General features: G+C 34.2%; 3 protein-coding genes across 3 annotated transcripts; 2 read left to right on the top strand and 1 right to left on the bottom strand.

Moving 5' to 3' along the window:
• On the top strand, positions 1-1737 carry LOC133692905 (phloretin 4'-O-glucosyltransferase-like). The gene has a single exon (XM_062114074.1). The coding sequence runs from the start codon at positions 137-139 to the stop codon at positions 1544-1546; it is 1410 nt and encodes a 469-aa protein (XP_061970058.1). The 5' UTR covers positions 1-136; the 3' UTR covers positions 1547-1737.
• A 3980-nt stretch (positions 1738-5717) lies between these two features.
• On the top strand, positions 5718-7469 carry LOC133691365 (phloretin 4'-O-glucosyltransferase-like). The gene has a single exon (XM_062111838.1). It carries the CDS (start codon positions 5807-5809, stop codon positions 7259-7261), a length of 1455 nt encoding a protein of 484 aa, XP_061967822.1. The 5' UTR covers positions 5718-5806; the 3' UTR covers positions 7262-7469.
• A 951-nt stretch (positions 7470-8420) lies between these two features.
• On the bottom strand, positions 8421-12131 carry LOC133692616 (uncharacterized). Its single transcript, XM_062113690.1, has 2 exons — positions 11428-12131; positions 8421-9437 (listed from the first exon to the last, which is right to left on the bottom strand). The coding sequence occupies exons 1-2, from the start codon at positions 11989-11991 to the stop codon at positions 8751-8753; spliced, it is 1251 nt and encodes a 416-aa protein (XP_061969674.1). The 5' UTR covers positions 11992-12131; the 3' UTR covers positions 8421-8750.
• Positions 12132-12887: the final 756 nt, after the last annotated feature.

A 12887-nucleotide genomic window follows, 5' to 3' on the forward strand; every position in this document is an offset into this window, starting at 1 on the left:
GCAAGTTCTTGTAGTTAGTCTTGCTAGTAGCTTTTTTCCTCGTAATTTCTGGCTAGAGCAAACAAAACCATTTGCTGATCACTCCATCTAGTCAAACTCACCACTCCAGTCCTCCGCCGCCACAGAAGCAATCACCATGGCGGTGCAACCTCACTTCCTTCTGTTAACCTATCCCGCACAAGGCCACATAAATCCTGCCCTCCAATTCGCCAAGGGTCTCACACGTATCGGTGTTCTCGTCACCCTTGTTACCTCTCTCTCTGCCGGCCGCCGCATGTCCAAAACTTTGTTTCCTGACGGTTTGTCATTCGTTACCTTTTCAGATGGATATGACGACGGGTTTAAACCTGAAGATGACAGAGATCATTTCACGTCTGAGCTCAAACGTCGAGGCTCACAGACTCTCAATGAGCTTATCGTAGATAGTGCAAAAGAAGGAAAGCCCGTCACTTGTTTGGTTTACACGATGCTTCTACATTTTGCAGCTGAGGTGGCACGCGCACAGCATCTCCCAGCAGCACTTCTTTGGATCCAGCCTGCAACTGTCTTTGACATCTATTACTATTACTTCAATGGTTATGGTGATATCTTCAATAATTGCAAGGACACTTCGTATGCTATTGAATTACCAGGGCTCCCACCACTTGCTAGCCGTGACCTTCCCTCGTTTGTACTTCCTTCAAATACTTATACTTTTGCACTCCAGATGTTTCAAGAGCAGCTGGAGCAGCTCAGCCAAGAAACCAACCCAAAAGTGCTTGTCAACTCTTTCGATGCATTGGAATTGGGAGCTATGAATGCCACTGAAAAGTTCAACTTGATTGGAATCGGGCCATTGATTCCATCTGCTTTCTTGGATGGAAAAGATCCGTTGGATAAATCCTTTGGAGGGGATATTTTCCAGGGCTCCGAGGATTACACTGAATGGTTGAACTCAAAGACTAAATCATCAGTGGTTTATGTATCTTTTGGGAGCATTTTGGTGCTATCGAAGAAACAAATTGAGGAGATTGCTCGTGGATTGGTAGATAGTGGTCTTCCATTCCTGTGGGTCATAAGGGATGAACAGAATAAGAACGAGGAGAAAGAAGAAGAAGAAGAGGATCATCTGAGCGCCTGCAGAGAGGCGATATTGGAAAGGCAAGGGATGATAGTGCCATGGTGTTGTCAAGTGGAGGTTTTGTCCCATCCTTCGATAGGATGTTTTGTGACACACTGTGGGTGGAACTCAACTCTGGAGAGCTTGGTTTGCGAGGTTCCAGTTGTGGCATTTCCTCACTGGACAGATCAAGGAACAAATGCCAAGTTGATTGCAGACGTGTGGAAGACAGGAGTGAGAGTGGTGGCTAACGAAGAAGGGATAGTCGAAGGCGATGAGATTAAGAGATGCTTGGATCTGGTTATGGCACATGGAAAGACGGGAGAAGACATCAGAAAGAACGCCAAGAAATGGAAAGATCTAGCAAGAGATGCTGTCAGGGAAGGAGGTTCCTCGGATAAGAATCTAAAGGCTTTTGTGCAGGAGGTTGGCGAGGGCTGTTTCTAGCTTGCCAGTGCCCTTCAGGCCAACCATAAGCACCATCTTGGATGGGTCCTTTCTACTTCTGCTACAGTCAATTCGATGATTACGTGACTTTGAGATGATGTGATTGTTTTGAGACAGACAAAAAACAGTTGTAAGAAAGAGATACGTCTCTTATACATGTCTTAAACAATAAAAATTCACTTGTTTTAATATTTTTTTTTTGTTTTTATATTTTTTTTATTCTTCAACTACTTTTTTTTTTCTTTATTTATCCATTCTATTTTAAAATATTAATCAAACACAGCCCATTAATTAAAGAACAAAGTACGAGGCATAGAGCAAACGAAGTGTCTCTTTTGAATAAAACAATCAGAGGTGTTGAAAACTGTCGTCTATCTATGATATTTGTATTACATGATATATTTATGCTATCTAACATAACTTAGGATAATATATATATTGTAAGTCGTTGCGAGTCAAGATTTTTAAAACACGATTAAGACAGCCTTTCTTATACAATTTATATTTTTTTTTATCTTTATATTTAATAATTCATAAATTAAGGATTTATTTTTATTTTATTTAAAAATATCTCAAGTTCAAAGTTTTATTAGAAGGCTTCCTATTAAATTTCTTTTCCATAATAAAAAATTTTGTTTATTTTCTCTCACAGAAAGGAAGATAAGTACTATGATATAAAATATAAAAATCATGAGTCTTCATTCTAGTAGTTGTTAAACATGGTCAGGTATAATGGACCCATCTTGAAAAATCAAGGTTTGAAACCTGAACAAAGTGGTGGTTCTAGTTAAATCAGCTCAAACATTAACTTAATGAAATAAGGTTGACGTGTCCAGTTTTTAATGATTTATTTGACCAATCAAGTCAATATTAGTATTTAAAAAACTTATTTGTTATTTTCTTAATAAAAATAATTAACCTGAGTTAATTTTTTAACTCTTGAGTTAATCTAATGACATGGTAAACCAAGTTTTTTCCAGGCAAGTCTTTGAATCAAATTTGACAACTATGCTCGAGTGAAGTTGCTAGGCAAATTTTTTACAGGTTTCATTCTATTGACGACCACTGGCCTTTATTATTACATTAATCATTTTAATTTTTGGATTAAAATGATTTTATTTTATTTTATGCAATATAATATGTATTAATTCTCTAGCATAATACTATTTTATTACACACTTTCACTGTGGGTTGGATAAAAAATAATATTTAGACTATAAAACTTTTTTAGCGTGGTTATTAAATTCAGTACAATAATTCCAACGTAAAAATCATTAACCCAAATATTTGCTAGACTATTTTTTTTTAAAAAAAAAAGATAAATGACAAGTTATCTATTTTTTTTAAAAAAAAAGATCATATAACTTTTGAGAACAAACATTGTGACCAATCTCAAATCTGTAATCTCATTTTCACTCGGCTAGTGTGAACCAACTAAACTACAACTCAATTCATTATAAAAGGACTAAATATCATATTGGGTTAATTAACTATTCATAACATGAACACAATTAAATTGAACCCATGTATTTTTTAGTTGTATTGATAATGCAAATAGGAAAATAATGTAAAATAATAGTTTTAAATTCATGAATTGCATTTCAACAACAACTCATTCTTACTATTACTAATGATTTTGCATGCACCCATCAATTTGTTTTTTCGATATCCTCAAATTCAAATATGATAAAGTTTTTTTCTCGATGATTTTTTAAAGGTGTCTTAATAAATTTTCTTAAATATTGATTTTAAGATTTAAACTTAAAATATCAAACTTGTACACTAAATCATTCAAGTCAATTTTTTCTTGAACGTAAGAATAATATTTAAATGTTGCTATTTTTTTGTTGGAAAAAAATTTAATAGTACGAGGGTTGACTCGATATAACCAGGTTAACTTGTAGGTCCAAAATTAACTTGGGCGACCTATAAAAATATAATTTGACTACAAAAATTCAAGATGACATCTTTTTTTAATATTAAAATAATAACATATTAGATTGTCTTGTATCAACATGTCAAATTCACGATTCGGGCTATAAGACTATAATAACTTTATGAAAAAACAAATCAAAACAAATTATAAATCATAATTCTCAATCAACCCAATGTGAGAGGATGAAATTGAGAAAAAAAATCAATTAAAAAAATAACCTAAAAAAGTGACTCGAGTTAACCCAGCAAACATTTGACATAAGTCATAAAATTGAGATAACCATATAGAAAGTAAATCGAAATAAATTACGAATTTCAATTCTCAATAAGCTTAGTGTTGAGGAATGGGATTTGAAAAAAGAAATCAAATAAGAAAAGAGCATAAAAACAACCTAAATCAATCCACCAAACTCATGACTTAAGTTATGAGACAAAAATAACTTCGTATAAAGAAAATAAAAACAACAACCTGATTTAACTAGGTTAGCTTGTCGAATCCACGAGTCTAGTCGTGAAACTGAAATAACTCTATAGAAAACAAATCAAAACAAATTATGAAGCTCAATTTTCAATTAACACTGTCAGATTCAATGTTGAACGATGTAATTTATAAAAAAAATTAATTAAAAAAGACAAAAAAAAACATGTTGAGTCAACATGGGTTAACTCGTTAAGCATTATTGTTTGGTTACGAGACTGAGATAACCTAATAAAAAGCAAATTAAAATAGATCATGAAGTCTAGTTCTTAATCAAACATAATATTAAAAGATGAAATTAGGGTGAGAGGAAGTAATTTTTTTTAAAAAAACCGTGTCCATTGGGTTAACCTGCCAAACTTGCAACTTGGGTCAAGAGAACAACCCAATAAAAAACAAATTCAATGTTGAAGGATCTATGACCCGGGTCATGAGATTGAAATAACATTTTAGAAAGAAAATTAAAAAAATAATTTGATTTAACAAGAGTTAAAATGCCAAAACCTGCGACCCTAGTCGCGAGACCAATATATTCTCATAAAAAATAAATCAAAACAAATTACAAAGCTCAATTCCCAACAAATCCAATGTTGAATGATGAAATTGAAAAAAAAGACACAAAAAATAACTCAAGTCAACCCAGGTTAACCCGTTAAGTCTTATTCTCGTGTCATGAAAGCAGAATAATCTAATAAAAAACAAAAAAAAATCATGAAACCTAATTCTCAATCAATCCAATATTAAATGACGAGATTGATAAAGAAAAGTTAATTAAAAAATACTTGAATCAACTGAGTTAACTTTCTAAACCCGTGATCCATGTCATAAAAATAAAATAACTTAATAAAGAATAACTTTAATATTAAATGATGTAATTAATCAAATAAACATTGATTAAAACAATCAAAGAAACAAACAAGCATAGCACTAATCTAATTGATGGTTCACTATATTCATCTTTTAATTTTTTTTAATGTTAATGTTAATATCCGAGTGTGCTGTGTGTACGCTGGTTATTTGGTTTCTACTTCAATACAAGCCATAAAGTAGCAAGTAGCAACCACTTCACATCCACGAGCCTCTTACCATAACCATTATTTTATGCAAAATCATCCCCAATATTCAAAACTGTTAATAAAAATATAAGAATAAGAATAATAAATAAATAAATATCAATTGAGACAGACAACGTCTGAGCTTGCCGTATCATCCTTTTAAAATTCAGCTCCACGTACATTGCCTCGTAAACATGTCACGTCAAAATTAAAGTTTTTTTTATTATTTTAAAAAAAATTAAAAAAATTAATTTTTTTTATTTTTTAAATTAATATTTTTTTTTATGTTTTTAAGTAATTTTAATGTATTAATAACAAAAATAATTTTTTAAAATAAAAAATATTATTTTATTAGTAAAAAACACTTTAAAAAATAACTTCAATAATATTGTCAAATACGTTCTAAAACATGTTTTTTTTTCGTGATTTAATAATAATTATTTTTTAAAGTTTTTTTATTTAAAAATATATTAAAATAATATTTTTTTATTAAATTTAAAATTTATTTTTATATTAATACAACAAAACAATCTAAAATTATTAAAAAATAATAATTTAAAATTAAAAAGTGTTTTTAAACACAAAAATAAAGAATCTCTAAGGATTACAATTCGCAGCAACTGCTCCCAATCGTCACTACAAACGTCACCTTTCGCTTCTACTCATATTATTTAAGGAAGCCTACGCAAGTGCTTGTAGTTAGTCTTGCTAGTAGCTTTTTTCCTCGTAATTTCTGGCTAGAGCAAACAAAACCATTTGCTGATCAATCCATCTAGTCAAACTCACCACCCCATGCAGTCTTCCGCCGCCACAGAAGCAATCACCATGGCGGTGCAACCTCACTTCCTTTTGTTAACCTATCCCGCACAAGGCCACATAAATCCTGCCCTCCAATTCGCCAAGGGTCTCACACGTATCGGTGTTCTCGTCACCCTTGTTACCTCTCTCTCTGCCGGCCGCCGCATGTCCAAAACTTTGTTTCCTGACGGTTTGTCATTCGTTACCTTTTCAGATGGATATGACGACGGGCTTAAACCTGAAGATGACAGAGAACATTTCAAGTCTGAGCTCAAACGTCGAGGCTCACAGACTCTCAATGAGCTTATCGTAGATAGTGCAAAAGAAGGAAAGCCCGTCACTTGTTTGGTTTACACGATGTTTCTACATTTTGCAGCTGAGGTGGCACGCGCACAGCATCTCCCAGCAGCACTTCTTTGGATTCAGCTTGCAACTGTCTTTGACATCTATTACTATTACTTCAATGGTTATGGTGATATCTTCAATAATTGCAAGGACACTTTGTATGCTATTGAATTACCAGGGCTCCCACCACTTGCTAGCCGTGACCTTCCCTCGTTAGTACTTCCTTCAAATACTTATACTTGGGCAATCCAGATGTTTCAAGAGCAGCTGGAGCAGCTCAGCCAAGAAACCAACCCAAAAGTGCTTGTCAACTCTTTCGATGCACTGGAATTGGGAGCTATGAATGCCACTGAAAAGTTCAACTTGACTGGAATCGGGCCATTGATCCCATCTGCTTTCTTGGATGGAAAAGATCCGTTGGATAAATCCTTTGGAGGGGATATTTTCCAGGGCTCCGAGGATTACACTGAATGGTTGAACTCAAAGACTAAATCATCAGTGGTTTATGTATCTTTTGGGAGCATTTTGGTGTTATCGAAGCGACAAATTGAGGAGATTGCTCGTGGATTGGTAGATAGTGGTCTTCCATTCCTGTGGGTCATAAGGGATGAACAGAATAAGAACGAAGTGAAAGAAGAAGAAGAAGAAGAAGAAGAGGATCATATGAGGGCCTGTAGAGAGGCGATATTGGAAAGGCAAGGGATGATAGTGCCATGGTGTTGTCAAGTGGAGGTTTTGTCCCATCCTTCGATAGGATGTTTTGTGACACACTGTGGGTGGAACTCAACTCTGGAGAGCTTGGTTTGTGAGGTTCCAGTTGTGGCATTTCCTCACTGGACAGATCAAGGAACAAATGCCAAGTTGATTGCAGACGTGTGGAAGACAGGAGTGAGGGTGGTGGCTAACGAAGAAGGGATAGTCGAAGGCGATGAGATTAAGAGGTGCTTGGATCTGGTTATGGCACATGGAAAGACGGGAGAAGACATCAGAAAGAACGCCAAGAAATGGAAAGATCTAGCAAGAGATGCTGTCAGGGAAGGAGGTTCCTCGGATAAGAATCTAAAGGCTTTTGTGCAGGAGGTTGGCGCCGAGGGCTGTTTCTAGCTTGCCAGTGCCCTTCAGGCCACCATAAGCACCATCTTGGATGGGTCCTTTCTAATTCTGCTGCAATCAATTCGATGATTACGTGACTTTGAGATGATGTGATTGTTTTGAGACAGACAAAAAACAGTTGTAAGAAAGAGAGATACGTCTCTTATGTCTTAAACAATAAAAATTCACTTGTTTTAATAATATTTTTTTTTTGTTTTTATATCTTTGTTTTTTTATTCTTCAACTAACATTTATTTTTATTATTTCTGTACTTATCCATTCTATTTTAAAATATTAATCATACACAACCCATTGTCTATCTTGAATTAAACAATTAGAGGTGTTGAAAACAATCATCTATCTATAATATTTGTATTACATGATATATTTATGCTATCTAACATAGCTTAGGATAATATATATATTATAAGTTGTTTCGACTCAAGATTTTTGAAACAGGATAAGCACAATTTTACTTGTATACTTGATATTTTTTTTTATCTTTATATTTATAAATTTATAAATTAAGTATTTACTTTTATTTTATTTAGAAATATCTTACCTATATACTTTATATTTTTATATTTAATAATTTATAAATTAAGTATTTACTTTCATTTTATTTATAAATATTTTGGTTTTAATTTTTTTTTTTTATTAACGTGGGTGTCCGGGGTAGCTTGCATGTACCTCGACTAATCTCACATGCCCTGAAGTTAACGACCATATAAACCTCCTGTTGTCATTATATTAACAATCATAGAGCTTGAACCTGAGATCACAAGAAGAGCAAACTTTTTGGTCTCAAACTCTTACCACTGAATCTCAATTTTAAAATTCTTGATAGTAAGTAGGCTTTCCATTAAAAAAATTTACATAATAAAAAAGATTTTTTTAAAAAAAAGAAAAGTAATTATTGAAATTTAATGGTGATATAAGATATAAAAATTAAACTTAACATTAACTGCTTCTAAAAACAAATCCATGAAATTTAGCAATATAAATCAACCAATGAATAAATTTAGCCGGCTAGAGTTCAAAATAAAATTGAATAAATAAAGTTTATAACTTGTAAAAATATCAAAAATTAATTTAAATACAATTATAAACTAAAACTCAACCCAACTATATTCATTAACACAGTTAAAAAAAAAAAAGAAGACTAAGCTCCTTCTCTGCAGTCTAAAACAACTTGTTTTCTTTCTTCCCACTACAGGGAAAAGAAAAGGAAAAAAAACCCTTCCACTCTACAACAACATTTGTAGATGCTGTAGATCAAAAGAATCATCCAATACAAAATCCAACTTCCGAGCCAATCTATTTTTGTTTGATGTAAGTTGGCAAATCTGGAAGCGAATAAACCAGAGTTACAACAGGACGCAGAAGCAACATAACGTGTGAGATCGTGAGCCCTAATACAATCCATGAATGAAAAAATAACAGCTTCTAATAATTAACAGCTCATTATCCCATCAATAACTCGGAGCCAATAATTCTCAACCTAGAGAAGTCTCAGATGTGCAGTATCATTCAGGCGTTTAATCTGCCAACCTGTTTTCCAAGAGTGCTGCAACACAGTCACTGAAGAATCTTCTATGCAGATCTTATGCATCATTACTGGGCTGCACCCCAGGAGGCCTGTGAGGAGACACTTAATAGGAATTGAATGCGTGAAAACGCCCACGCATGAAGAGACTGCGGAGGATGAGTTCCTATTATTCAAATCAGGGAGCAAATGTTGTTGGCTGGCTTCCCTAAGAGAGACCTCACCCTCACCCTCGTGATTGCCAGTAGAAGTCACATGTTGTAGCCTACTCTTACCAGACTTTTTCCTTGTGAGGCCCTGTCGGTGCCTATGAAGCATATCCCAATGAGAAGGCAGTGGTAGAAGAGGCCCATCTCTGTCATGAGAGAACCCTTGGCTCTCAGTTTGATGGTGCATCAATAAATCGGATCTCAACTTTTCAGGCAGTCCCAGGACTGTTCCATTTAGGAACTGAACCATCCTAAATTCAACTTGCCTAAGTGATTCTCCAGATGGTGCACAGAAGTCGGGCTGAAAATTTTCGAGCAGGCTCTGAACTTCAGGTGTATATATTTCTGAACGGGAGCAGCCCTCCCAAAGCCCCATACTCATCTCCATTAGTGCCTCTGCTGGTCGTATTTGCTCCTCGGCAAAATTCATTTCCTGAAAGATTTTTATATGTGGACAATTCACTCAACTGCATAACACAAGCTGTAGAGGAAAATATTCCTAGTGATATCAAAGCTGCTTTGAGATTAGATGTAGAAGGCCCGTCTTAAACAGAGTTCCTCTTGAATGAAACAACTCAATATAATATCATTCTCCATTTGAAATCAACTTGTTTTCTTTCTTCCCACTACAGATAAGAAAAAAAAATCTTCCTAGCCAATCTATTGGTCACAATTCACAAACCGATGATGAGGGGATACTTGACAAGCAAACAAATACATTCTATAACTACAATCTATCCCTTATATATTTCAAAATCAGATATAAAAGGATTGGCAGTTTGAGAAACATGAGTGAAGATGCAAAGGAAAAAAATTCTAGTATTTTCACAGCTGATGTACCTAGAAACAAAAATGAGATAAATTATGAAAATCATAAGTGAACAAACACAATCAAAATTTCTAACCTTTTTTCTTTCTCTATTTTTCTGGGTTTTTTTTTTTTTTTTGGTGAACAAAATCTCATCATTTCTGTCCAAATTTGATGCAGGAGCATTCCTAATAATAGAAAAAAAAATATTATGAAAAACGAATGAGGGATAAATGGTGCTGAATAAGATTCAGGACAGCTGAAAATTCTCATAACAGGCTCTGATTTTAGGATTAACTTCAAAGGCAGAACATTATTAATTCTGCAGAAAACACTAGGCAATCCGCATATGAATTGAAGGCTACACGAATCTGGTTTCCAATGCTTCAAACAGTGTGAATCAGAACTTCCTAGAGGGAGTGATCACATTTAACTCCCTGGTGTGCAGGCAGTTGGGAAATCCGAAATCTCTCCCTAACATTAACTTTAACTTGCATAATTCTATCTTTTATCTCAACAACCAGCACATAAAACTTTGACAATTAAGCAGAATATCACATCAATTCTTGCCTAGTCTGAGTGGTCAGAGTTTGCTTCAATAAAATCAACATCTAGGACTAGAAACACATGATGACAGCCTTGGTAGAAAATCTGCCACCTTGAAGATTATATCACCTTCTAGTCACTAGCTAGTTTAAATTTCATGTCTAGATGAGATGTGTATGTTCTGTTATTTTCATAGCTTAGAGGTTTTGCTCCAAGTATAAATATCATGCTTGTTTACATCATTGTAGAGAGAGTTGAAGTTGAATAAAATCAAATTGAGCTTGTTCAGCTTGGATGTTAGTTTTCCATCTCTTTGCTGGATTCCATTAAGTTGTGAGCTATCTTGAACTCTAAATTCTAAGGTGTGGGATTTCTCTGTCCTCTGACTTTGCGAGTATGACCCTATTTATTCTCTAGAGTGGTGATTTTCTTTATCACTAACAGAGTGGAATATCCATCCTACAAACTAACCAGAATCTTCTTGAAACCCTCCCCCACCCCCACCAAAAACAGCATAGGTGCTTAATTCATTCTAAGTGGTGTTTGAATTCCATCCTCAGCACCTCCATTCCATCCATCTCCATCATCTAAACTAACCAGAATGTCATTAGAACATAGCCTCCGTATTTTTCCGGTACCAAAATCATTACTAGTTTAATCACTGATCAAAGCCGTAAATCTCAACCATTAAGTGCCTCTCTTTCTCTCTTCAGAAAACCTTACTCAATCAGTGACGGATTCCTCTAGGAATCAGCTCCAGTCTGGATCCCTCACTCGAAATAAATGAAAAACTAACCCTTTATTTCTCCTAAAATTACACATTTCACTATAATATTCCTAAGAAATATTCCGCTAAATTTTAAAAGGAATTTGATTGGCAAATGATCACATGCAAGAACAAGCAATCAATCATGCTTTCAACGACTATTAATTACATTTGATGCAATCCCTTTTTACCATTAGAATCTTAATACAATGTTACCAATACCATTTACCCTTTGTTTGTCAGTAAGTATAATGTACAAACGTTGACACCCATTACCATACTTCTAGCTCTGACAATATTTACCTGGCAGACGGAGACAGCCATTGATCTAGCACGATTCAAGGGCGATGAATAAACGGAATGGAAGCTGACCCTTTGAGAGTTGAAGAAGACAGCAAGAGCCCTGGCTTGTCGCTGCCCTTTGGGAGTCAATTCAGCCACGTGGCACCTTCCACCGACTAAATCAGGCCTCAGATCGAGCTCGCACTCTCCATGACTGATCAAAAACACCTCCAAAACACCAACCTCGTCATCGGAGGAGAAAGGAGGCGGGGGCGGGGGAGGGAGCGGCGCGAGGACGTTGTAAGGGTCCCACACCTTGATAGAAGGACCGAGCTTTGGGGTGCCTAGAGATGAGAGTTGAGGGGAGAGAGGCGATGCTGATGCGTAACAGGGCAGCATCTCTGGCTCTTGTTGTAGAACCTTGTTGTATAAATTATTGTTGTTTTCGATGATTCCTCTATCGTTAGGCTGTTTCAGCTCTTCTTCTTCGTCCTCCTCGTCTTTCTCTTCTTCTTCTTCTTCTTCGCTTGCTTCTTCTTCCTCGTCATCATCTTGAGTTGCTTGTGTGGACTGGGTGGAACCCATGATTATATGCGATTCAATTCAATGGATTCAAGGGTGATTTCGATTTGGATTTCGGAAATGCATTATTACAAAAACAGGTGAGTGAGTGAGAGACAGAGATCGATGATATGATGATATGGTGATGTTTAAGTGCTATTTTATGTAAGAAGCAATGAAAGTGATGCAAGAAGATTTTCAAGTAAAATTATTTATTTTTATTCTATTTAGTTTTATTTTTTTATTTAATTTGATAAATTAAATATTATATTTGATAATTTTATTTTTTATTTAATTTAAAACTCCTATAGTAACTCTATAATTATTTATTAGTATTTTTTTTTACCTGCAGGACATAGCTAAGACTAGTATTAATATGATTGTTTAACATATATTTTAGTATATGACTTGGAGAGAAAATATTCAATGAAAAAAATTAAAATTAAAGTTTTGATATGGTGTTCATATTCAACAGTTTTATGTATTACTTATTCTCACTGTCTTTTCAAGTTGTTTTCATTTGCATTAATTGATATTAAAGTTAAATGATTAATGCTTTGTATTTAAATAACCATGATTAAAAAAAAAAAAAGTGGTATAAAAAGATGTGCTTTGTATAAAAGAATGAGGATATTTATTTTTAGAAAAGAAATATTAAAGAACTAGTAATATAAAACATGCAAAAACACTTAGTAAAATTAATTTAGTGAAAATTCTAAAAGATTACATGAAAAGTGATCATGAATTCATAACTAACTTTGAAAATTCATTTCATATATAAGAGTAAAGGGGATAACTTCTTGACAAAGACAGGTATCACAAAGATTTTAACAATCTTATTCATGATGAGATAAATATGGGCTGGTATTATCTGTTAATTTATGATATTTTTATTTCGATGATAATTATGTTAATAATAA

The sequence above is a fragment of the Populus nigra genome, chromosome 4 (assembly GCF_951802175.1).
Source record: "Populus nigra chromosome 4, ddPopNigr1.1, whole genome shotgun sequence".
Classification (NCBI taxonomy): Eukaryota; Viridiplantae; Streptophyta; class Magnoliopsida; order Malpighiales; family Salicaceae; genus Populus; species Populus nigra.